General features: G+C 41.2%; 1 protein-coding gene across 1 annotated transcript in view; it reads right to left on the reverse strand.

The window, feature by feature from the left end:
* Positions 1 to 738: 738 nt before the first annotated feature.
* The window catches only part of LOC144696323 (hyaluronidase PH-20-like), a 50108-nt gene continuing 23193 nt past the window's right edge, over positions 739 to 27653 (reverse strand). Inside the window, exons 3-5 of the mRNA XM_078567539.1 lie at positions 6682 to 7720; positions 6362 to 6451; positions 739 to 1766 (exon numbers count right to left, since the gene is read on the reverse strand). Of these exons, the coding sequence (XP_078423665.1) occupies positions 1215 to 1766; positions 6362 to 6451; positions 6682 to 7720 (1681 nt within the window). The 3' untranslated portion in view covers positions 739 to 1214. The remainder of the gene's footprint in view (positions 1767 to 6361; positions 6452 to 6681; positions 7721 to 27653) is intronic.

Here is a 27653-nt window from a genome sequence, read left to right on the forward strand (position 1 = left end):
TTGGAATTCTATTCCTCAGAGAACAGTGAAGGCTGAGTCATTGAATCTATTCAAGACTGAGTTGGAAACATTTTTGGTCCACAAGCGAGTTGAGAGTTATGGCAGAGCAGGAAGGAAAGTGGCGTCAAGGTCGCAATCAGATCAGTCATGATCTTACTGAATAGCAGAGCAGGCTCAATGGGCCAAATGGCCTACTACTGCTCCTGTTCCTAGTGACCTTATGATAATATAAATATTCTGAAAATCCATACTTGGGCTTCACTAATCAGAAAATGCATCCCACTGTTAACTATTGAGGCAAGAATAGCTCTTTGGCATTATTTAAGATTCTACTGATAGAAAGGAGATGATCTGTTATTTAAAGAAGAAAACCTTGCCCACCAAATAGCATCCCTAACATTCAAATAAGGCAGTATTTTTTTTTCAATAAGATCTAGCCTGGATTGCATGCTTAAATACTGGAGTGGGATTTGAACCCATGGCATCATGGTCCTAGTAAGTATAAACTGATATTTACCATAGGGAGTTTTAGCTTTGACTAGGAACTGACTTCAGATTGACAAACTCAATTTAGACAAAGCAATCATTAGAGAGAAAGGAAGGGTTTCTTCTTGTCTCGGACATTTCTCCCTCTTTTTAGGTCAACCTAATATTTCCTTCCTACATTGTGAAGTAACACCCAATCTCTGTATGGCAGCTTTCTGCGGGTAGAAGAAAGATTTAGAGTTACGCAGGTCCTCAAGTTATAAATGTGCACTCAAAGAGTGCATTTTAATATTCACTGGTCCAGAATCACTACCCTGTGATAAATTACAGATATGTTAATGTACAGTTGTCCAAAGAGATTGAGCACATTTTTGAATAATCCATAATCAGTTCAATGGGAACTTTATTCTATATACTACTTGCACACTGACAAAACTCACTTAGTTAAAAGGCTTGAGTGATATGATCTACATGAATCAAACATGCAACATGTAAAATCAGGGTCAAACACTCAAAAGGCTGAGTTAACAGGTTGATCAATCATTTAAAGTATAGGCTATCTTGTAATATCTAATGACAAAAACATTCACATTTGTACACTAATTGAACTATTCCAGCAGGTCACTGATAAAGTATGCCCTGTGAGAATCCAAGTTAAGTTCTAGCTGCATACATTAAAGCAAAATATATTTAGTTGGACAGAAAGAAATTGAATACATTTTTAAAAATCATATTTGATGCATGGTATAAAGTACACTAAAAATTATGGTAAATAAAGGGGCAAAGTGAGCATACACAGAGCAAGCATAATTTTGGGAAGGAATAGCTGAAGTTAGATTAGCTGAAGTTGATTTAGTAGAAATTAGATTAGCTGAAGTTAGATCAATTATGCTTGATTTAGTGGATGATTCTGTATAGAGATTTAAGTCGATGCAATTGTAAGGATTAACACAGGCATCCAGTTCGGTGATATAGTTTATTATGTCACTAGCAGGTTCACATTTTTGCCCTTCGTAGCACTGGCAAGTGAACTTTTCTGTGTAGTAGAAAATATCTTCAAAGGAAGCTCGTCCTATGACTGTGTATCCAGTGGCATTTTGAATGATTCTGAAGCTTGCAGGGTTCAAATGCAGGTAATAGGTGGAATCCCAGTTCTTGCGCACACATCGCCCTTTCTTCTGGCACAATATTTTACTGCACAGCCTTGCTGCAGATGTCACATTAACAATATAAGGATTCAGGATTTCCTTAACATAGTCAGCAGCAGCCAAACACACGCTCTGTAAAAACAACGCGGAGTCACAAATGGTTTCTCCCAGGTCTAACAATGGTAGATTATTGATGTATAATTAACATCTAGTAAATTACAGACCTATCCTTGTGTTGCTGCACCCAGGCAGTTTGCGGCCTGAGCACAGTTATGATGTTTATTTGTTAACCTGGCCTGCCTCTTTAAGGTACCTCTTCAAAGCTGTGAGAATCAAGGTTAATTTATAATAAAAACAGAAAGTGCTGGAAAAACTGAACCGGTCTGGCAACACCTGTGAAGAGCCAGAGTTAATGTTGAGTCCAATATGACACTTCTTTGGACTCTTCTTCTTCTGAGTTCTGCCAGACCTGCTGAGTTTTTCTAGCATTTTATGCTTTTATTTCAGATCTCCAGCATCTGCAGCATTTTGCTTTTACTTGAGGTTAATTTATAGTTGCTCATTAATACCTCAGTTGCATTACAGATTATTAAATTGTTTGCAAATTTCCACCTCTAGATCAGGGTTTTTTTTGTTTTTTAAAAGATTGTTTCACCTCTGTAACTAAATGCAATGCCCAGACACAAGACATATTGCTTTTGTCTACGATATAAAAATAGTTTATCTAATTATTGGCTTTATTAAAGTCCTCATTATATCTCAGTATCATACCTTTCATACAAATTATGCTATTTTATCTACAAATTTCTAGCACTTGCCTGACTCTTATTCAAAAGTATTCCAGCATGATGAAAATTTCTTCTAATGGGTTGATCTGCAAATATATTAATTGTAATTTGAATTTATTTCTTGTAATTCACTCAGGTAAAAATAGTCCAACTAGAAAATGGTGATCTAATCAATTGAGAAAAATATATTTTTAAATTGGTCACTATTCTTTTGGCCCTCAATCTGGTGAGACTAGCTAATGTTTTTAGCACATTTAAACTTGAAAATTAGATATTTCACAACAGCATGATTGAACATATCTGTAAGGGTGTATTTTGTATCTGTGAGAACTTTCATTATTGCTTTACATTTAGAACTCAGCCTTTCTTATAAAGCCAGTGCTTGAAGTTGAAATCTTGACCTGCATCAGTTAGCTTCATGAAATCATACACTGAACATATACAGAATTTCCCATTGAACGTCAGGAGCATTGTCTCAGTGTAAGTGCCAGACTGACTCACAACTGGAAGGGTATATCTCCTCTGGTGTGAGAAGAATTTCAAGTTTCTTCTGCATCTCAAGGACACTGCTCCATCATTAAAGTTAACTACATACTTAAACTGGCATATAATCAAGGACACTGGTTTACAGCTTCCACACAAATGTGCACAGAATTATGGGATTTGACCAAAGCACCATGAACACTTCCATAATGCTGTATATTAAAAATGCAATGCTAATAAAATGTAATCGATAGCTTAAATCAGGAGCCCTGGTGACATATTTCAAGTCAGGTGGGGTAAAATAGAACAGATACCTGGAACTAAACAATAAATATTTATCCAGATTTTAGGCAGGGGGGGGTGCGCGCAGCGGGCGACTCAGGGGTGCGCGTGCAGCGGGCGACTCAGGGGTGCGCGTGCAGCGGGCGACTCAGGGGTGCGCGTGCAGCGGGCGACTCAGGGGTGCGCGTGCAGCGGGCGACTCAGGGGTGCGCGTGCAGCGGGCGACTCAGGGGTGCGCGTGCAGCGGGCGACTCAGGGGTGCGCGTGCAGCGGGCGACTCAGGGGTGCGCGTGCAGCGGGCGACTCAGGGGTGCGCGTGCAGCGGGCGACTCAGGGGTGCGCGTGCAGCGGGCGACTCAGGGGTGCGCGTGCAGCGGGCGACTCAGGGGTGCGCGTGCAGCGGGCGACTCAGGGGTGCGCGTGCAGCGGGCGACTCAGGGGTGCGCGTGCAGCGGGCGACTCAGGGGTGCGCGTGCAGCGGGCGACTCAGGGGTGCGCGTGCAGCGGGCGAGGCAGGGGGGTGCGTGCAGCGGGCGAGGCAGGAGGGGTGCGTGCAGCGGGCGAGGCAGGGGGTGCGTGCAGCGGGCGAGGCAGGGGGGTGCGTGCAGCGGGCGAGGCAGGGGGGTGCGTGCAGCGGGCGAGGCAGGGGGGTGCGTGCAGCGGGCGAGGCAGGGGGTGCGTGCAGCGGGCGAGGCAGGGGGGTGCGTGCAGCGGGCGAGGCAGGGGGGTGCGTGCAGCGGGCGAGGCAGGGGGGTGCGTGCAGCGGGCGAGGCAGGGGGGGTGCGTGCAGCGGGCGAGGCAGGGGGGTGCGTGCAGCGGGCGAGGCAGGGGGGTGCGTGCAGCGGGCGAGGCAGGGGGGTGCGTGCAGCGGGCGAGGCAGGGGGGTGCGTGCAGCGGGCGAGGCAGGGGGGTGCGTGCAGCGGGCGAGGCAGGGGGGTGCGTGCAGCGGGCGAGGCAGGGGGGTGCGTGCAGCGGGCGAGGCAGGGGGGTGCGTGCAGCGGGCGAGGCAGGGGGGTGCGTGCAGCGGGCGAGGCAGGGGGGTGCGTGCAGCGGGCGAGGCAGGGGGGTGCGTGCAGCGGGCGAGGCAGGGGGGTGCGTGCAGCGGGCGAGGCAGGGGGGTGCGTGCAGCGGGCGAGGCAGGGGGGTGCGTGCAGCGGGCGAGGCAGGGGGGTGCGTGCAGCGGGCGAGGCAGGGGGGTGCGTGCAGCGGGCGAGGCAGGGGGGTGCGTGCAGCGGGCGAGGCAGGGGGGTGCGTGCAGCGGGCGAGGCAGGGGGGTGCGTGCAGCGGGCGAGGCAGGGGGGTGCGTGCAGCGGGCGAGGCAGGGGGGTGCGTGCAGCGGGCGAGGCAGGGGGGTGCGTGCAGCGGGCGAGAATGAATCTTAGTAAAGGGCTTGGGGGACAAATCTCACTTCAGATGATTAGTATCATTGATACGTGGTGATGATTTCTTTTCTCTTTTCCTCCATGATGATTATTATTCAGGACTTTACACTAGCATTTAATCCTGAGTTAAGTAATTATGGTGTGTAAATTTTTCCTAGTTAATGGCTAACAACATTGTGTATTTAGGAAGTCAAGCTTTTTGAGATTGAATTGGAAATCAGGAAAATGCAATACATTTATCCTGGGCAGCAACTGACCATATTTTGACCGACTCCAAAGAAAAGAAAGACTTGCTTTTCATGGCCACTGGATGTCTCAAAGTGCTTTACAACCAATTAATTAGGTTTGAAGTGTAGTTACTGTCGTAATATAGGAAACGGGGCAGCCATTTTGCACATAGCAAACTCCCACAAACAGCAGTAAGATAATGACTAGATAATCTGTTTTTGTGATGTTGATTGAGGCATAAATATTTGCCAGGACACCGGGGATAACTCCCTGATCTTCTTCAAAACAGTGCTATGGAATATTTCACATCCAACCAAGCAGGCAGATGGTGTTGCAATATTGCAGGTATGCCAATGCAGACAAGGGCATGTAACTTTAAGAAGCTGCATAGTGCCATCATTATGACATCACCGTGTGTAAGGCTGGAGGATAAAAGGCACAGACTCCATGTTAGATATTCACTATTGCCTGTGATCATTACTGCAGATGTTTGCTACTGTCTGTGACTCTATCAGTAAGACTTATGTATACTTGGCTATATGCCTGACTCATAAGGTAATCAACCTATGTAACTGTTAGGACCCAGGCAAGACCAAGGCCTGTGCAGAGCTGTATACAGTTGTTGCTAGTAATAAACTTGATGTAATTGTGTTCTACCAGAACCCTCGTCAGACTCAATATCCTGCTTAGTTTTGATAGCATTGAGGCAGATCCCTTGAGGTCTACATCAAGACCCTCAACATATGGTGGCAGCAGACTGTAAGAGACCACAACAGACTCAGTTTAGCATCAAATCTGAAATACAGCATCTCTAACAGTGCAGCGCTCTGGATTTTTGCGCTCAAGCCATGGAGTGGGACTTGAAGCCAGAACTTTGCAACCCAGAGGCAAGAGTACTAGCAACTAATGCCACAAGTGACACATGAAGAAAATACTCAGCTTTGTTTCTTTTCTGAGTACATACCAAAAGAATAGCATGGACCACACTGAGTTCCAGATCTGTAAACATAAATTATATAATGTAAACTTAATGTAACAAAGAAACACTGGACTCTTGTGCTGTAATATAGGAAATGGGGCCAGCATCCTGTAAACAGTCAGGGAGAAACTGCCTGGACGGTAGTTGATGGAGTAGATTGCTCAGATCGATGGGATACGACTGGGCAAAGTTCCATAACAGGCAATTCGCTCTGAGGTGAAATTAGTTACACAACACCCCTCCACCCATTTCAAATAGGAGGAAAGGAAAGGGTCATGTGAACATTTGTTTTTAAACTATTTTAACCCCTCAAGACCTAAAGTTGATGCTTATAATAGATCTCAGTTACACAAGACACTGGCAGCTATAGCTTGTCCATTTGATATTTTCTTCATTTGTGAGCCATGATTGAAAGTGTCGACAAGCTATCAAACAAAGCCTGTGTAACTTGGTTTCACCCCCAGGTAATGCATTAACTCGCTAATGAATTAGGGAAAGGAAAACAGGCTTTGACAACCCCAAATAACTGCAATGTGAACAATATATCTATCACATAAATGGGTAAACATCTAACATATTTATTACCTCTGTTTCAGTCATACTTAAACTGCCCCAAATAATGAATCCAGCTGTTCCCAGAGCAGCACTTTCCCCAATTGTATGAACAAGATCAATCTGCAAAAACAAAAGTTTGAAGAAAAATAATACAATTTAAATTCTGAATAAAATAATTCTAGATCACCAGGATACTTTTGATTTTGCGTTGCATCATTCCAAAAATACCTAATTTGTTTATTTATTTATTTGTAATAGTCCAAAACTACAGGAAATTGAGACACTTTAGACCTACTTTGGCGAATAACTAAAGGTTTGTTTTTTTCTCTCGTAAGACTGAGCTAACTTACCTCAGACAGGTATACAGTAGCAGCGTCGGTGAACACTGGCCGGATGTAAACGTACAGAGGCGGTGTGTATTTCTGACTGGAAAGCAATGCGACCCGCTTTGCTTCCTGAACACGGTGACGCACAAACTTAGCTGCAGCGACTGAAGCTTGCAGACTTGTCTGCAGGTAGATGGAAGGAAACAACGCCGTGCTTTCATTCCACAGCCAGAGAAGCTCATTATTTCTTGCTACTTCAATGTCAGGACAACTCCCTGTGTAGTTAATGGTTTTATCCTTGTAGTTGTAATTGTAACAATCTGGGTATAAGTAAAAACCCCAGAGGTAGTTTGGTCTTAATAACTTCCCTAATTTTAAAGTTTTTAACATTAGGTCTTTTGCCTGCTCTTCGAATTCATTCTTGGCAATCATAATCATGTCACTCAAATTTAACGACTGGTTTCGTTGCTTAACCAACGCGACAGATTTTATTCTGTAAATATCTTTCAGGTCCCAATTTCTTATCCACTGAGGCCTCCAGTTTTCCCAGTTTATGATTGCAATTCCAGGAACCACTTTTGAAGGGATGTAGTATTGAATGTCTTCTACCATCTTTGTATAGTGAAGATCTATGGGTGCCAGCTGGGGAATACCACCATTAAACGACTCTCCAGTTAAATCATCGTAATATGGGTAATAACCAAGCCTGGTGTGGTAGAATATCGTAATGGGCTGTCCTGTAATAGTTTCTAATGGGCTACCGATGATTTCAAAAAGACTCAGGTCTACAATAACTCTAAATTTGGTCTCACACTGTTCAATGGGTGCATTCCACACAGCACTGAATGGGGTGTTCTCCATTAGCGGATTCACAGTTTGACGAGGTATTTGATTGAAGCAGGTGGAAATAAGTAGGGCAAGCTGGATAATTGCCATGGAGACAGGGTTGCTGATGCAGCCATGGAGTCTCATTATTGCACTATAGTATTTGATATCTGAGAGAACAAAAAGGTTTTCAATGTTTAGTGACTGTAGAAGAAAATTGTTCCATCCATCTTCAATGCTAAAAGTACAAAAAAGTCTTGTTAGACCAAATAGGGTACAACTTGTCAAAGTCAAAGAAATAGGCTTTGATAGAACTCTAGATTTATAAGACTTTTGTTTGGAAAATAAATAGGTCGGGGATATAGGTTGAATTTCTTACACTTTCACCACTCCAAGCTCTTTTTTAATGTAAAATGTGCAGGCAGTCTGTCCATGTGGTATATGCAGCGTGATACATTTGGGTCTGGGCAATTTCAGGCATGTGTACACCACACATCTGCTACACAGGGACTCGATGTCAGCACAACATTGCAAGCTTACATATATTGTAAAGCCATAGGAAATACAAATGAGGTCAAAGCAAAATACTGTGGATACTGTAAATCTGAAATAAAAACAGAAAATGCTGGAAAAGCTCAGCAAGTCTGGCAGCATCCGTGGAGAGAGAAACAGAGTTAACGTTTTGAGTCTGCATGACTCTTTGGAAGAGTCATACAGACTCAAAACGTTAACTTTGTTTCTCTTTCCACGGATGCTGCCAGACCTGCTGAGTTTTTCTAATATTTTCAGTTTTTAATACAAATGAGGTGTTTGAGGGTGTATTGCTAGGATGGGCAAGCTAGATAATTGCCATGAAGACAGGTTTGCTGGAACAGCTTAAAATTATATAGCACCTTTAATGTAATAAGATGTCCCAAGGTGCTACACAGGAGCATTATAAAACAAGGTATGACACAAAGCCACATAAGGAGATATTAAGTCAGATGATCAAAAGCTTGCTCAAATAGACAGGTTTTAAGGAGTGTCTTAAAGAAGGAAAGTAAGGTAGAGAAGCAGGCAGGAGCAGGGAGGGAATTTCAAGCTTAGGGCCCAGGCAACTGAAGGCTTGGCCACCAATAGTTGAGTGATTAAAATTGGGGATGCTCAAGTGGCTGGAATTAGAGGAATGCGGATACCTCAGAAGGTTGTGAGGCTGGAGGAGATTGCAGAGATAGGGAGGGACAAAGCCATGGAAGGATTCAAAAAATAACAATGAGAATTTTAAAATCAAGATATTGTTTGACCAGGAGCCAATGGGCAGTGAGCACTGGGATAAGAGGTGAGCATGATTTGATGTGAGGAGACACAGGCAGTTGGGTTTTGGATGACCTCAAATTTACGGGGGGTAGAATGTGTGAGGCCAGCTGGCAATGCATTGGAGTAGTCGAATCTCGTGGCAACGAAGTTCTGAATAAGCATTTCTGCAGTAGATGAACTGAGACAGGGGCGAAGTTGGGAAATGTAATGGAGATTGAAACAGGCAGTATATAATGATGATGCGAATATGTGGTTGGAAGCTCATTTCAGGTTCAACTGTGACACAAAGTTCCAAACAGACTGGCTGAACCTACTGGAACATCAGAGTGGGACTAATTGGATAACTCTTTCAAAGAGCCACCTCAAGTCTTATGAACCAAATGGCTTCCTTCTATGATTATATGAGAATATAAAATGAGGAATAAAGATTCTAAATACATAAATTTATAAAATTTCAAGCACCATATGCAGTCTTAGTCCTTTCACACAACAAAGTATTGATGAAAATGTCAAAACGTAGTGTTTGCCTGCGATTTAACAATGGTAGTGGTGAGGGAGGGGGGTTGGTGGGGTGGAGGGTGGGTGGTCTCTGATACTTGGAACATGTTAGAAGCCTGCAATCTGAACAATCAGTTTATATAGTGTCTAATCCAGGGAGATTCAGAACTACAATCACAAAAGAATGTTGAAGTTGCTGCAGGGTATTTAAATTCAGTTTGACGTCGGGATTTCAAATCGGTGGTAGTTAACATTGTGGAGACAAGCTACTGGAGAACTATTGCTGAGGATAGATTAACAAGAGTTATACCTCACTGATATGTAAATTGCAGTATAATAGTATGACTATCAGGAAATTATTTGCTAGTAGTAGTGCAGTGAGAGATTTAAACTAGGTTTGCAAAATTCTAACAACATACTCCTCTCCAAAGGTTTTCAATTTTACATTTATATGCAAAAGGTATTATTGCCTCTAAACTTCTGTGTGCTGTCTCAATACTACTCTGGTGTCATAAACTGCCACTGTACATGCGTTGCCTCATTACCTAGGAGTACAGATCACAGTATGAGGAGTCAAGACTACTTTAGTACCAAAAATCAAATAGAACTTTGCATACTTAAAAATGCATTTCAAGAATATTAAAATAAGAAATATTTTCTATAAGACAACTGGACAAATGTTTTAGAGTGAATCAGTTATTTTCAGAAAAATAAATTCAGAGTTTTATTCTTAAAAAGGGAAATTTTTCACCAGCTTGAAATTCAAAAAAGGCAAATTACACAACAGTTCACTGTTGAATTTAACACATGAAAGGAAAACCTTATTTGTAGCAATGTTGAAAAAGTTATTGCTTCTCAGAAGTTCTATGAACATTTTTCTTTTACCAGGAATAGTATCTGTAATTACAGGTTCATCTCTCAATATCACTTCCCTTGAATCACTTACATTCTTGAAGGCTAATTTAGCAGGCTCTTGTTTCCAGGATGCAATCTCCTTTAGGCGGATACTTCTTTCTTTAAGATTCTGAGCTTCCGCCCAACTCTCAGTTCAGCAAGTGAGGTCTAACTGAGATCTTAAAGTAATGTGGCATGTTAACAGTGGGTGGCTTTAAACAGAATTGAATGGAATTGCAGCAGTGAAGCTATGAAAGGTCCAGAAAGGTGTACGTGACAAAGGTAATTCACTGTCTTTCTGCCTCAGTGAAGCAGAACAATCCTGAACATCTTGTTTGATGCAGTGTCAACATGTGGGCCCCTTGTGTTCCTTGCCCCAAAGGCGCAAATAGTGCCCCTTAAGATCAGTACAGATTTTACAACATCACCTGACTGAACAAAAATAGAATTGGCATGTACAAATCCCTAGTTTTTAAATGACTTACCTTATTACAATGAGGTCCCTTGTCCATGCAGTTACTTAGTTGATCATTTATCCTGGAAGGATACAAGCCAGTAGAATTTAGCACCTCATGTTACATCCCCAACAGAGTCACACAATAGTTATGGGGGAGGGGGGGCAGGGGAGGAAGAAAGAATCCTTAAAGAATGGGCGATTAACAAAGGCTGACCATTTTCCCTCCCACTAGGAGAGGGAACTTTGTTCTACTTCAGCACAGATAGTACATTTAACGGGAAAATCAAATACGTTCTCAGAGGTCATGTTTATTTTGTTTAGTTTCTTCTTTAGATGAGGGTAATGTTAAATACAGATAAAGTAATAAAAACAAGTTGAGGCACATGCACAATTAGGAGGCAACATTATTGAAATCAATTAAGTAGAAACAATGAAAACACTTTGAACTATCAGTTTGCGAAAACACAAGATGCAGTCTGTTTACTTTTTTCAAATTATTTTTATTATTGCATAACTTTCCACAATATTAAAGTGACCAGGCAGATCCAACAAGTTCTTGGCTATTTAAGTAGGTTTACTGGAAAACTGAAATGTTAGATTTGTGAGTGTGTTGGATGAGTTTTGGAGTTCAACATTTGAATAAATGCTTTGTGCACCTTTAAAATTATATGTCTTGTGGTTCCCAGAAGTACTGTTTCACACAAGTATGGAAGCTGACATCAAATGTATTTCTCAGATCGCACCATGTGCTGTGGAATGATATATTGTCGCTTTGGTACACTGGTGCAATAGTGAGTGATGTAGCATTCTGGATATACATGTATACATGCACATAATATAGTTCCTAGCTTTTTTTGAATAATATAGCAATATAACAAGAGCTTGGCACTATATGGAGAGGATACATTTTAAACATTTACTCACAGCTCACAATGCTCATACTCACAAAGAGTGCAGACATCCAATTCAATTGAAAATTCAGCATATTGGAGAGGATGCTATTACTAACCCTCACCCTTTGTCCAGTGTAGTCAGGTTAATATTCCAAACACTTTTCACACTTGCATGTATTTTAAAAAACATTCATTTATATAGCAATTTTCATGAAAGCACTTTACAGACAATGAAATACATTAAGTGTAGTCACTGTTGTAATGTAAGAAATCCATTGTTTCCTTGCACTTTCCATAAGTTTGAGCTCATCCAAAAATCCGCAGTCAATACCCTAATTCACATCAAGTCCCGTTCAATCACTACCTCTCAATTCACTGGATCCTGATCCATCAATGCTTCAATTTCCAAGCCCTTTTTACCAAATCCTTCCATCTCATGCCCCTCCCTATATTTAGAATCTCTGAGCCCGATAACCCTCTGAAATATATGCCCTTCTTCAATTCTTGTACAGATCCCCATATCACTGGAGGCTGTACCTTCAACTGCCTAGGCCAAAACTCTAGAATTCCCTTCCTACCCTCTCCACCGCTCCCTACCTCTTTCTCCTACATTAAGACACTTCTGAAAACCCACTTCTCTGACCAAGTTTTTGGTCATCTGGTCTAACATCTCACTTTGTGACCCCCTTTGTGTCAAATTTTGTTTGATAACACTCCTCTGAAGTGCCCTGTGATGTTTTACTATGTTAAAGGGGCTATATAAATTCAAAATAAAAGCAAAATACTGCAGATGCTGGAAATCTGAAATAAAAACAGAGAATGCTGGAAAAACTCAGCAGGTCCGACAGCATCTGTGGAGAGAGAAACAGAGTTAACGTTTCGAGTCTGTATGACCCTTCTTCATCCCTTCTTCTCTGTCCACAGATGCTGTCAGACCAGCTGAGTTTTTCCTATATAAATTCAAGTTGTTGTTGTTTCAACATTTTCAGAAGGGTAGGAGCACCACTAGATGTGGTACAAATTTGTGCTGTATGAAATGGTTTTATACTTCTTATTAGTGTGTTTTGCATAGGGGAAAAGAAGTAAAGTAAGCTGTGCCATAGCTCTTTGAGTCAAGCTGGGATGAATGCCATATTCATAGTTTTCATGGGCTAGCAAACATACATTCCGATTAAGGGAATACAATCGTTGAGGTGTTTTGTCCCTTGCCTCCAGTGGCAAAAGAAAATGGTTTCCACATCCACGCCTTCCTCCTGGATCTGTCATATTTTTCCTGCTAAGGATGGGTTCAGCTCTGAGCCCATATATATAGGCCAGCACTGTGATTTTTGCATTTATAACATTATAGATTAGTACAGCACAGAAGGAGCTATTCGGTCCTTTGTCCACTCCAGCTATTTCGAAGAACAATCTAGTTAGGCACGTCCCTTGGGTCTTTCCACACATCCATGCAATTTTTTTCCCTCCTTTAAACATTTATCCAATTCCATTTTGAATGCTAAGATTTAACCCTGGCACTGGGCTGGCAACAGAGCCTTTGGGACTTACGCTCTCGGCTGCAGAGAACAGTATTATATCTCCCTGACTATATTGTCCCCTACTAACCACATTGCCCCCTACTACAACTTAATTCCTTGTTACTCACCCCACTTGAATGGCTCCCTACACCACTGGTGCTGTGATCAGTTTGTTCATCCATCCTGCAGTCCCTGTTCTCGACCACACAAGCTGCAAGAACATCAAACCTGTTGGACAATTGCAAGGCCTGATGCTTGTCCATTGCTACCATGGGTTCCCATGCCTATCTCACTCACAGTCACACACACCTGTCCCTGACTATGGACAAAATCATAAGTACCTAGCCTAAAGAGTGACTTCATCCTCGAACAAAGTATGTAGGTAACCTCCACCTCCTTGATGCTTTTCAACATCCCAAGCTCAGAGCTCATCAACTTTGAGTTGAGAATCCTTGAGCTACAGACACTTAATGCAAACATAATTGCCATAGATCACATGGGCATCCATCAGTTCCCACACGCTATTGATGCAACACATCACCTATCATGCCAACTTTATTTTGTTTTATTTAACTAATTAGGTTTCAAGTTTAGAAATATCACTCAACTGTTATCTATTAAGTAGCTTAACTGGTTAAGCTATAAATTTAATGCAATACTTATATCTCCCCAGTACCGGTTTAAACTACTGCCCTCATTTAGAGTGCTAATATCTTAAACTCACCAACCAATCATCTACCAGCTCACCTAATTAATGACTTTGAACAATAACCAGCTGCTGGAGTCTGAAAAAAGATATAAAAATCAGCAGCCCTTCCCCTGCTCTGCACTGAATTCTTATCTGAACCAAATTCCCAAGTCAACATTGGAACCAGTCTGGTAAATCTCTTCTGTATTCTCTTGAAAGCCTTCACATCCTTCCTAAAGTGTGGTGATGAGAATTAGACACAATATTCCAGCTGGGGCTGAACTAGTTTTTAAAATATATGTTTAGCATAACTTTTTCATTCATGGGATACATGAGCACCCCCAGGTCTCTCTGTTCTTGCGCTCCCTTTAAAATTGCACCATTTAGTTTGTGTTGTTTCTCCTCATTCTTCCTACCACAATGCAGTACCTTGCACTTTTCTGTAGTGAATTTAATTTGCCACATGTTTGCCCATTCCACCATCCTGTCCTCTGGAAATTCTGTGATGCCATCTGTACATTTTGGTCTATACCCCTGTGGGATCCTTTCCAATCATTGTTTTGAAATAACTGAATTCCATGCTACCTATCACAGGTGAAGGAATAGCCGGTTCAACATTTAACTCTCTATTATGTCCTTCTCCCTTTTACTGTAAATGTTTCTATCTGACCATAACTCTGGTATTGTGAATAATGGTTTGCTTTAATATTTAACTTTTTATGCCCATTTGGAAACCTATCCAATAAGTGGCAACAAGTGTTAAAATGGTCCTCTTAGTGTCACTCAGATAGCTTCTGGGATCTCAGGGTAATATATCCCATCAGCAATATTAATGGTCTATATAAAATGATTTGATATGTTTATAGAACATATCTGCAATCACATTGGAACATCAACTTTGACATGAATGACAATATGTTGGGCTAATTGATCTTGTTACAATAAATACATAGTTTCCTTGTTTTACTTTCAATAAAAAAATCAATTTGAGATTTGATCATGGGTCGCAGATTATTCAAAAGAGTTGAGGAGTCACAAGTGGTTTATTGAGAAGTGACAGTTCAAATACAATACATAGTTAGAATAGACATGGTAGGTATATGACCTCGTAACAGATCAGATTAGTTTACTGGTTCTGGATGGACGGATGAGCTGATGTGGGTTTGATCTCTATTGGTAATGACATCTTCTCCTTCGGTTGTCTCCCTTGCTGGCCAAGGTGCAAGCTGAAACAAGCATGGACCCACCTCAGAGTTATCATCCCCCATTGGACATGATTTTCCTTCCTTGACTGCACGTTTTTATAACTTAGCTTTAGGGGCCAGTGAACAGCTTGTGTCAATCTTATTTGTTTACTCATTCAATTTTTCAATTATCAGGTAATAGGTGTCCGAACCTGGGTCTCAGATGTGATGAGATTATCTTCCCTTATCTCTTGAAAGCATCTTAATGCCTGCATTCAGATAACTTGTTTAGATATATGGGTTATAACTCATTTCTCTAATCTCTTATTAGACTTACACAAAAGCTTGTTCCTATGCAACATCCTTGACTAAATAATGACCCCCCTCATGAAGAGACATTATTCATCATTATGATCATTGTTCTACGTCAGCGGAAGCAGACTACTGAAGAATTTTTAACTAGAGAGAGAGAGAGAGAACTATTTCTATAACATTCAATTTCCTAAAAGTTTATTAGACCATTAGACCACCATTTCTTTCAATTGAAAAGCACAATGTTATAAATTACTTCTGTTCCTGATCTTCCTTGAACCAGTTTCTCCCTTCGTTTCCAGGGGTTGTAGGTTTTTTGTTGGTTTCCAGTTTCATTCTGGTGTGTACGTACCTCTCCTTTGTATAAATGGGGTAAATTCAGAAAGGAGATGGTTACATCATATTGAGAAATTAAGTTCTGTTCTGTTCGGGTAGGGGAGATCTCATCTTCTAAACCATTCCACGGAATATAAATGGGGCATCAATGCTGCAATCACTTTTTGACTTACCCATGGTATTGTGCTTTTCCCTTTAATTGTCTCCTTATTTCTGCTTGGCCACTTGCACTAACAAAGAGATTCCAGATGAAAGATGTTAGCCAAATGAATTGCTTATAGTAACAAACCATGGTCTTAGCTGATTAAAAGAGAAAAATATTTAATGTCTAACAAGTATTCTCTTTGTCTTTCAACCTCTCCATTGATACAGGAATACAGCTAAAGAAAAGGCAAGTAAATGTGAAAAGTGTAAAGTGCAAATGACCTGTAATTATACAAAAAGAGAAGACAAATATTCAGTTGGATATCAGTTCCTTGTTATTGTGCCAACCCCAGTACAGCAACCTGGGCTTGAAATAAGAAATTAGTGATGATTTAATGTGTTACAATTGTGTTAGAGACCGTTAATGCTGAAAGAGAAATTCAAACACTTTGGGGAAAAATTTTCCCCCGGTTGGGGGGAAAGTGCAGAGTGGGCACACCTCCAATCGCAGCCCCCCCCCCCCCCCCCCCCACCCGGGGGCGTGCCGCCAATTTATGTGGGTGGGCCAATTAAGGCCCGCCCAGCGTGATGTCTGCCAGGAAGCGCTATGTGCTCCCTGTGCGGGCAGTGGGGGGATTCCCTCAGCTCTTTCGCACATGTGCATTAATGATTTTAATTAGTTTCTCAATGGCCTCAATAGGCTGTTGACAGGTTAGCGGGCATGCAGCTGACTTGGCTGCACCCCCGCCGACCTGAAAATGGAAATGACACGGGGTCTGCCCCTGCTCACTGACCAGAAGATCCTACTCTTTGTGATTAACTGACAGAACTATACCACAGATTTCACACTTTTAAACAAAAACAAACTTTATTGTGTGCAAAAACAAATTAAACAAAGCAAGCACCACTAACCTAACACAATAGTTAATGAAGACTTAGCCTATAAACTCCATTCTACTTGTTACTTCACTCCAAGAGATCCCTTATAGGTTACAAGAATCATGACTGTTCATTCACTTTTCCTGGGACTAACCCAAAGGTATGCCACAGCCCTCCGGAAGTTACTCCTCAATGTTCAAGCTATTCTTCAAGGTATGAAATTTCATGGGGATTAGCTTTTGGCTAAGCAATCCTCCAATTTTCTTCCAAGAACTCATGACTGTGGACTCTTCAGTTCAAGCTTAGGCTCAACTGTCTTCTTGCTTAGGGATTTAAACATCAGGAACACCCTTGGTTCCTAATGGTCCTTCATGCTTCCACTGCTTCTGTACTGTTGCTGTTCCCACTGCTTATTCCCAGCTCTTGGCTATCTCTTTCCCCTTTCCAAGCTGAATAACTAAGCGGACTGCTTCCAAGCTAACCTCAAACTGCCTTCTGCACAAGGTTCTGTGAGGACCACTGTAGATTTCTTCCTCTAGCTAGGTAAATTTTCCAGCTTTTTTTTCCATGCAAATTCTAAACAGGTATTCACCTGAATTCTGCGCAGTGAATGATAAAGTTAGTATTTTCTCAGCTTAAGATGCAGGCCTGACTAGCATTCATTTCCTTTGGCTCTGCCAACTCAGTGGGCTGCAGTCTACATCAAACCAAAACTGCCACTCCTTCTGTGAGAAATGCTCAACTAAGTTAAACAAAAAACCTTCTAACTCCCACAGCTCCATCTCCATAACAATTTGGCATGCTTTGGGATGCTTCAAACAGAAATGGTAAACTAATTATTTTAACCTCAACACAACTCTTTGATTCTGTAACCCATAGGGATAATTTATTTCTCTAAATTTCTATATTTCTTCCTCCCAGAATTGCTAGTCACACCAAGGAAATCTCTTGTTTACCAACTGCCTGTAGCTTCTTTTCATCCGAGAACTACATAAACAATTTAAATCTTATATTGAGACAAGGGTAGACTTCTAGCTCCATTACAAACCCAGAGATGGGCCATTCATTTTACACTTCTACCCTTGACCCTGTAAGATAAACCCCAAGTTACCTTTTAACTGTAATTAACTCCAAACTTGTTTGCATTGCATTCACTTGAGATGCATACCAGTTTCTTAACCAGATGTTTCCAGTTATCTTGCATATAATAAGTTTATAATCAGTGTAAGTCTGAATCAGATGGGTCGGATTGACAGTTAGGGGAGGCAGTGGTGTAGTGGTATTGTCACCGGGCTGGTATTCCAGAGACCTAGAGTAATGTTTTGGGGAACTGGGTTCGAATCCCACCATGGCAGAGGGTGGAATTTGAATTCAGTAAAAATTTGGAATTAAAAGTCTAATGATGACCATGAAACCATTGTGGATTGTCTTAAAAAACCCATCTGGTTCACTAATGTCCTTTAGGGTCTGGCCTACCGACAATGTGATTGACTCTTAAATGCCCTCTGAACAAGGATGGGTAATAAATGCTGGCCTAGCCAGTGACACCCACATCCCATAAAAATGAATAAAGAAAAAGTGTCACTGATTCAGAAGAGTGATACTGAGCATTGATGATCAGATTACAGACAGTTCAGAAATCATTCAATTGATCATGTGCCAGTGCAGCTGAAACAAGGAGTTTTGGATAATTAGAGAAAAATAATTATTTGTAAGATGGCGGTCATTTTGTTAAATTCTATGCACTTATTGATTATATATTGGGATTTATGGTACACTTTCTGTTATGCATCACATTTCAATGTGAAGTTGAAAAGCAAACTAAAGGGTTTCACACATTAAACGAAGGAGAAACTATAATGAAGATTTCTTCATTACAAGGTTACCTTCAATCATATACTTTCATTTTTGCTAATAATATCTGGTCTGGAACATTATCAAATGCCTTCCAGAAGTGCTTATAAATAACATTCATAGAGGCTCCCCTATCCACCATGTTAGTGACCCCTCAACAAATTCAACTAGATCAATCAGACATGATCTATCATTTACAAATCTATACAGACTATTATTAATCAACTTGTCCAGTGCTCAGTCACTGCCTAGTATTTCACTGTTTGTATCTGCCCACCTTGTATGCAAACTGCTTCTGTTCTGCTATATTTTTGTGTTAAGGTACTTTTATATTACTGTAATAGGCAATATAAAAGTGTGATCTTACCTTATTCAGGAGACATTAAAGATCAATTTTTTTTTAACGTGCCTAAGCATTGCTATTGTATTTGCTGCCTTTGTTTTTACTGAGTTGAAAATGGCGCCAAAAGTGGGAATAAAAATGGAGAGAAGAGTGCTGGAAGGCTAGAATAGTTTCACATCCTAGAATGAGAGGAAAATGCCTTCAGTTTGCTCTGCGTCTTGAAACATTGGGCTGGATTTTGCGATCAGCAGTAAAGCAACATTGCCCACTGCTGAACTCAAAGAAAGCTGCTCAAAAAGATTCAGCAATCTCTGGAGCAGAGACTTCCTCATTCTTCACATCAGTGTGAATCTGGCACAATTCAAAAGGATCCACATATCCAGCATCAGTAATGTCATCAAGCAAGGTAAGCAGCCAACTACATTGAAGTGTTCACACTTATAGCAAACCAGAAAGTAAAAAAAAGAGAACCCCTTTACTTGAAATTTAAATATTTCAGATAACATAAATTGCAACATAAATTATGATTGGAATAAGATAGAAACAAACTGTAAAACAATTTTTTTCATTCATTCAAGGGATATGGATGTCTCTGGCAAATCCATAATTTATTGCTCACCTCTAATTGCCCTTGAAAAGGTGGTGGTGAGCCACCTTCATTAACTGCTGCCGTCCATATTATGTACCCACACCCACAGTGCTGTTAGGGAGGGAGTTCCAGGTTTTAGACCCAGTGAGAGTGAAGGAACGGCGATATATTTCCAAGTCAGGATGGTGTGTGGCTTGGAGGGGAACTTGCAGGTGGTGATGTTCCCATGCATCTGCTGCCCTTATTCTGCTGGTATGTAGCAGTTACAGGTTTCGAAGGACCTGTCAAAGGAGCTTTGGCAAGTTTCTGCAATGGATTTTGTACTTGATACTACAGCCTTGGTGCACCTATGGTAGAGGGAGTGAATGGCTAAGGTGGTGGAGAGAGTGCTAGTCAAGCAGGTTACTCTGTCCTGGATGGTGTCAATCTTCTTGAGTGTTGTTGAAGTTGCACTCATCTAGGCAAGTGGAGAGTATTCCATCATACTCCTGACTTATACCTTTTAGATGGTGAAAAGGCTTTGGGGAGTTAGGATTTGAGATGCATGCTGCAGATTTGTCAAACTCTGACTTGCTCTTATAGGTGCAATATTTATAAGGCTGGTCCAGTTAGGCTTCTGGCCAATGATAACCCCATAGATATTGATGGCGGGGGATTCAACAATGTAAAGCCTTTGAATATCAAAGGGCGATGGTTAGATGGTTAGGGCTGGAGGAGGTTACAGAGCCATACCTTCAGCTGTCCAGGCCTGAAGCCCTGGAATTCCCTCCATAAACCCTTCTCCTTCTCTACCTCTCTCTCTGCTCCCTTAAGTCAGCCTTTAAAACCTACTTTTTTGACTAAGTTTTTGATCACCTGGCCTAATATCTCTTTGTGACTTGGTGCCAATTTGTGTCTGATTACGCTCCTAAAAGCCTCTTGGAATATTTTACTACATTAAAGGTGCTATATAAATGCAAGTTGTTGTTGATATTTGATGGCAGCAAGGGTCCCAGTAGACAGTAATAATTTCTGTCTCCTTTAATGATGGCAGAGCTTGGAAATGCTGTAAAGAACATCAAGTCTTTGAAAGATTAATGGTGTGCAGCAGTGTGCAATGAACCAATTGCAAGACTACATTTCACGGGAAAGCTTTTTGAGATTTGTGTACTTTGCGTAAGTGCCTGAAACAAGAGGGCCAGACTTACAGAGGAATGATGTAATGATCACCCTCCAGCTGAATGATATTTATTGGCACACTTTTTAAAACCTCATTAATCATTTTCATTGGTTCTGATAGTTCTATTAGTTACTCAACTGATCTATTACATTAAAATAACCATGCCCTCTTATTAAAGCTCAGGTACAATGTTTGAGAGGGGACTGAAGAGTTTGGCGGGGGAAAGATGTGGGTTACTATACTTCACAGATTGGATTTTGGTTCAAATTCAGCAAAGAATGGTAGGTTGAAAATCAGCTTTCACCAACAGCAAGCATCCTACAAAACGTTAGTTCACTATAAATTATGGGTTTACAACATAAAGCTCCCCAAAGCTTGAATCAGTTTGCACCTCCACCATTTTTGAATCAGAAGGTTGTAAATGGTTGACTCTCCAGTGCAGTATGTCAAAGGTGCTATCATTTGGATTAAATATTAAACCAAAGTCTTATAAGCTGGTGAAGATGGGCTAGATGGATGGCAATATCACAATGTGCTATCTGAAGATAGACACAGCATCCCTGTGGTGTCCTGATCAACATTCCTTCTGCAGTTAATATCTGCCACCCATCCCTACACCAATGAAAGAATATTTATCTGCTGCAGAATAATTTCTGTATTTGTAAGGTTAAGTCACTGCACTCTTAAAAAATGTAATTCATTGTGTGAAGTTGTATTCCTTATTAAATATAAATCAAGTTGGGTATATATTGAAGTTTGTGGATGATACAAATCTTGGCACTAGTAAATAGTGAACATGATAGTCATGGACTTCAGAAGGACATAGAAAGACTAGTGAAAAGGGCAAAGACATGGCAGATGCAATTTAATGTAGGTAAGTGTGAAGTGATGCACTTTGAGAGACAATATGGTGATCTCATAAGATCGTAAGAAATCAGAGCAGGAATAGGCTGTTCGGCCCATCGACCCTGCTCCAACATTCAGTCAGATCATGGCTGATCTGATTGCTGCCTTAACTCTGCTTTCCTGCCTGTCCCCATAACCCTTGACTCCCTTGTTAATCAAAAATCTGTCCAACTCAAACTTGAATATATTCAATGACCCAGCCTCCATTGCTGTCTGTGGAAGAGAATTCCAAAGACTAATGACCCTCAGAGAAGAAATCCCTCCTCATTTCCGTTTTATATGGGAAACCCCTTATTTTTAAACTGCTGCCTAGTTCTAGATTCCTCCATGAGAGGAAACATCCTCTCAGCATCTACTCTATCAAGCCCCTCAATCATATATGTTTCAATAAGATCACCTCTCATTCTTCTAATTTCTCATGAACCTGCTCAACCTTTCCTAATAAGGCAACTCTTTCATCCCAAGAATCAGTCAAGTGAACATTCTCTGAACTGCTTCCAATGCAAGCATATCCTTCCTTCAATAGGAAATCCAAACTGTACACATACTCCACGTATGTTCCCATTAGTGTCCTGTACAAAGCAAGGCTTCCCTACTTCCCCCTTGCAATAAAGACCAACATTCCATTTGCCTTCCTAATTACTTGCTGTAACTGAATGCTAACTTTTTGTGATTCATATACAAGGACATCCGGGTCCCTCTGTATTGCAGCGTTCTGTAGTTTCTCTCCATTTAAGTAATGCTTTCTATCCTTCCTGCCAAAATGAACAACCTCACATTTTACCACATTATACTCCATTTGCCAAATTTTTGCCCAATCGCTTAACCTACCTATATCCCTTCTCCAACACTTTGGGCAGGATTTTCTGGCCCCGCCCACCGCCAGGATCATCTGGTCCCACTGAAAGTCAGTGCACTTTTGGCTGGGCTGCCGAATCTCCATTCCTGCCACAATGGGGCCAGGAAATCCTTGCCTTTGTATCCTCCTCACAACTTCCTACCTATCTTGGTATCATCAAATTTGGCTACAATACAGTCAGTCCCTTCATCCAAGTAATTACCATCGATCATAAATGGTTGAGGCCCCAGCACTGATCCCTGCAGCACTCCACTAGTTTGCCAACCTGAAAGTGATCCTGACTCTCTGATCCTGTTAATTAGCCAACCCCCATCCATGCTAATATATCATCCTCAACACTGTGGGCTCTTATCTACTGCAGTAACCTTTTATGTGGCACCTTACTGAAAGCAGTTTAGAAATCCAAACACACTACATTTATTGGTTCCCCTTTATCCACTCTGCTTGTTACATCCTCAAAGAATAAATTTGTCAAACATGATTTCCGTTTCACAATACCTGTTGACTTTGCCTGATTGTATTATGATTTTCCTGTCCTGTCCTACTACTCCCTCCTTAATAATAGATTTTAGCGTTTTCCTCATGACAGATATTGGACTAACTGGCCTATAGTTCCCTCCTTTTTTGAATAATGGTGTTATATTTGCGTATTGTCAATCTGCTGTGTGTTTTAAGTTCTTCTTTCCCTTTTCCCCCTGCTTTTCTACTATTCTTGGGATGCTTTTTGTGTCTTCTATTGAGAAGGCAGATACAAAATGCTTATTCAAAGTATCTGCCACTTCCTTATTTCCCCAGTCTCACCCTCTAGGGGACCAACACCCACTGTCACTGCTCTTTTCCTTTTTATATACTTGTAGAAGCTTTTACTGTCTGTTTTAATAATTTTCTCTCATACTTCAATTTCTCCCTCTTTATTATCTTTATCATCCTTTGTTGGTTTCTAAAGTTTTCACAATATAATGTAAATGGGACCTACCACTAACCTTGGCAACATTGTATATCTTTTCTTTCCATTTCATACCATCCTTAACTTCCTTAGTTAGCTACCATATAACCAAAATGGTACCATTTTGATGGGAGGGTGCGTAGTGGATTGTGGGTGGCGTGCAAGAAGAGGGCCCTGAGAGTGCATAATGACAAATGTTTGATGGCATGACAAGTTGATAAGTCAGGTAAGAAAGTGTAGTCCAAGAATCGTCTCCCCCACCCCATCACCCCCCTCCCCCAACCACACCATCACTCTGGTCTTGTCCTCTTTGGAACTTGCCTTCAGGTGTTTTGAGTCATCAGGCTAAAGGCAGTTTACATTGATGAAAATGGAGGAGTCTTGGTACTATTGTCCTACCTAGGAGGAATATCAAGGGTTAATCACATTTCATCTGCAATGCACCTGCTTAGCCAACTATAATTGAGTAGCATTTGCCCTCTCTTTGCAAAATAGCCAGAGAGTAAACCAATTTTTGTTTCTCCCTGAGTTACAGCTTACATTCCTACTTGGAACATAATGCTCAAAGACATTTTGTTATTTCTTATTATATTGAGATGCCACAACAGTGAATTGATCCTTCTAATCTTGGTCTTCCTGGTGGTCTTAATTAATGTGTTTGGGAATGATATGTACAATGTTCCCACACTGTTCCCACCCTCAGTGTAACAATTACTCTTCAGTGACATTATTTCTTCTTGCAGCTGGGGCACTCATTCCTTTGGCTTATTGCATCCTAACTGCACATTTGACTTCAGAGAATTCATCTAAATCACTAATTCAGATGCACTCTTATCCATATCCTGATAGATTTATTTTTTTAGATGTAATGGTTGTCAGTGTTACTTTCCATTCCCTCAAACAAGGAATACAGTACAATACAGTATACAGTATGAAAAAAATAAGACGAAGGGGATTCTATTAGTTTCCAGCCTTAAAAGTAATGGAGAGATATCCATATGTCCCCTCATTGCTTTTTTTGTATGTTTTACAGGTAGAACGGAACAGATATTTTGTGTAAAGTTCCACCACCTGTGACATCTTAAAGTTGTGCTTTTGATCATGAGCAGGGACAGTGACTGACAGCCAATAGCCATCCATGATGTCAATGCGTCAGACCTTCATGATGCCAGAGATCAGAGATACATAAACTTTGTTTCTTAACACCTATAATTTAGAGGTGTACAGGCTTTACAGCCTTAAAAAAACAATTGTCATGCCAACTTAACTATTCCCTCTATCGCATCATTGATGATCAAAAAGTTGGCATCAAACAAGAAAAGAAAACTTGTATTTTTAGTACCTTATTATATCACTTAGAAATCCCTCCAAGCCCAGTTGGTGGTGTTAGTTACGAAAGGCATGTTAGCCAACCCACCAGGGCATTAGCCTACTCTCAGAATAGTACCATGGAATCTTTATTGTCCACTTTTGCTACATAGTGATGGATAAAAAGAGGGAAAGATACAGTAGGAGGAAAAGAGGAAGGGAAGGGCAGATTATGGGGAAAACAAGAATGCAGAGAAGATTCATTTCAACTTTCGTTAGTACTTTTTGTCAGCTGTTTTAATTCTTTTCTCTCCTTACATGGTGCACTATTTGGAAATCAAGAACAGGCAAGATCTTGATCTATATTTCTATAAATACTTTTTTGATGTTCTTTGGAATGTGTGTTCAAATGGTATAGCATGACTCACCTATTTACTTCTCTGCCCTGCTTGTTTGCGGTAGCTGTTTGCTCCTGGGATCAATTATCTTCTGCATTCCTAGTTTGGGGACGAGAGGTTGGGTAAGGGTTGTCGGTTGCTGTTCCTCAGTCGCTGCCTGCAGGCGCAGTTGTGTAGACATCAGGTGGACAGTACAGTACTGGGCTCAACTGTGATGCCTGTGTAGTTGAGCAGCCTGCTTACGCTTGCTGTCGAGGCTCATGTGTGAATAGTGGCTTATTAGGCACCTGATGCCTGTGGAATGGAACTCCACAATAGGAGTTAGTAAGGAAGAGGGGAAGGGAAGAAAATTGGCAAGAAAATGGTGAATATTAAAAAAGTAAAGCATATAAAATTATAGGCTCACTGGCTCCATCTTGTGGGTTCTTTCTCAGATTACATTTGAAGTACTGATATACATACACTTCATGCCTCCAGTATATCTCGGTATATTTTTCCACTCTACTGACAAGAACTAATGTTAGAAAACAGAATTTCTTACCTTTGATTGATACGTTTGATGTTTGCTTGCTTTTCAGATCAGGATGCCATGTTCGACCACATTCTTGATGACATTAGCTAGCAAGGACCCGAACTAACATGCACAAGGAGACAAGCAGATTGTCATCAACTCCCAGAGGACAATGGACAACACACAACTGAATCAACACAGGACATGGACAATGCATTTTCCTGGTCTGTAAATGTGGAAAATGAATAATGGCCCAAAGTGTGATTGTGACCATGAGTCCCAGACCATGGAAGGTTTCACCTTAACCTGTCCACCAAGATCTGTTGTGGGAGGCCTCTCATCTCTCCGCTTGCTTCTCAGGAGGCCATTGAATGAATAAACTAGAGTTCCCATTATAAGCTTTTCCCATCATATGAAAGTGGCAGTACTTCCTGCCAGAAACCTTAAAAATGGTAGCTCATAGGACTTGTTAGTGGGATATTACTTGTGAATTGTAATAGCATTTGTGTTACACCTTTCAAACCTGGGGTATCAGGGGTACCTGGAGTATCACTGCTAATCACCTATTTTCAATGTCTTTTCAAACCCCCTACTGATTTTCTCATGTGCCTTTTGATCCACTCAGCTCTATTGTTCAGTCAGCCAGCCTTGGTATTGCTGTTCTTTAGCTATCCGAGGCTGACTCTTCAACTAACCAACTTCCCCACTAGTTGCTGGCCCTCGACTGAGTTGCAAAAATCTTCTTCAGGCAAAATTCTCGACTTCAGAAATTATCAAACACTTTGCTTCCATATATACACATATAATTCTTACTGTATTTATTAACATAGATATATTATTAATTTTATTGTACTTAATGTGGAACTTGTTGCTGGTGCTGAGCAGCAATCTTTCAGCATGTCAAGATATTCACCAAAAAATGAGTAAAGAGTGGGAAATGATTAACTGAAAAATCAAAAACAATGTTCAAGGGAAAATGGTGAGTCAAAAAGCAGAGACAGCTAACCCTTGTGCATTTAGCTAAAAACTCCAAAAATTAGTCAATGGCGGGGAATCATTAATTGAAAGTGCAAAAGTACTTGCAGGGAGCAAGTCCAAATGGGAAATTTTTAACACAAAAGCAGGGAAATGATACACCAAACTATGCAGAAATTCGGAAAAGCGGGGAAATTGTTAACAAAAAGCTGAGAATAATTGTCAGAAACTAAGCCTGAAGTGGGAAACTGTTACCAAACGCTTTCCTGAAATGCAGGCTGCCCTCCAGGGGTGGGGCCTGGAATTACCTTAGAAAATAAAATCCTATTGTGCATTTCCCCCATTCATATGAACGTGTTTGGATATGTTTTGGTCCGGAGTTCCTAGCCCAATTTTCTCCGAGCAGCTGGTTGGAAAGCACTGCTATGTGCTATTTAGCTACTGGCACCGAGTGGGCAAGGGAAGATGGTGAAATGGTGCCTCCATTGCTGGGTTGGATTTGCTGACTTTGGATCGGAAGATTGGATCTCCTCTCAGTTAATGGCCGGGGGAAGGATTTGCTGAGTTGGGAGGATAATACTGGGCAAAGTGACAGCAAGAAAGTAGAAGCAAGGGTGAAAGTAACTTAAATTTCTTACCTCTGATTTCTTACGCCCTGAAGGAGTCATATGGACTCGAAACGTTAACTCTGTTTCTCTCTCCATAGATGCTGTCAGACCTGTTGAGTTTTTCCAGCATTTTCTGTTTCTGTTTCAGATTTCCAGCAACCGCAGTATATTGCTTTTATCCTAAATTTCTTACCAGTATGGTCATATCGCAGCCCCATTTCCCATCTCCACTATATTTAATTCAAGCAATAAATCTGATTTTCTGTTATTAATGCAGTTGAACCTAGCCTGTTTTACCCATTTGTACTGAATGCTTCGGCCACTTTCTTACCGGTACGCCATACCGGACTGTACTGGCTTACTTTCACCCCTGAGCAGAAGACAGCTTTCTGACTGATAAACCTGCGGGCCGATTTGGACTAGCCAAGGCAAAGGGGCACCCAACAATACCAGAACTAATCTTGTCAGCTGGATGTCAGTCCCCAAAAACCGATGGAGGCGTGCCTGTTGAAACCGTGGCTGTAAAAAGGCTGCCAACTGTAGGTTGCTTGCACCTTGCTTCTGTGGTTGATAATCAGTTCAACAGTCGGCACTGCCTGGATGTTCCAATCAGATCT

Source organism: Cetorhinus maximus, chromosome 22 (assembly GCF_964194155.1).
Source record: "Cetorhinus maximus chromosome 22, sCetMax3.hap1.1, whole genome shotgun sequence".
NCBI lineage: Eukaryota > Metazoa > Chordata > Chondrichthyes > Lamniformes > Cetorhinidae > Cetorhinus > Cetorhinus maximus.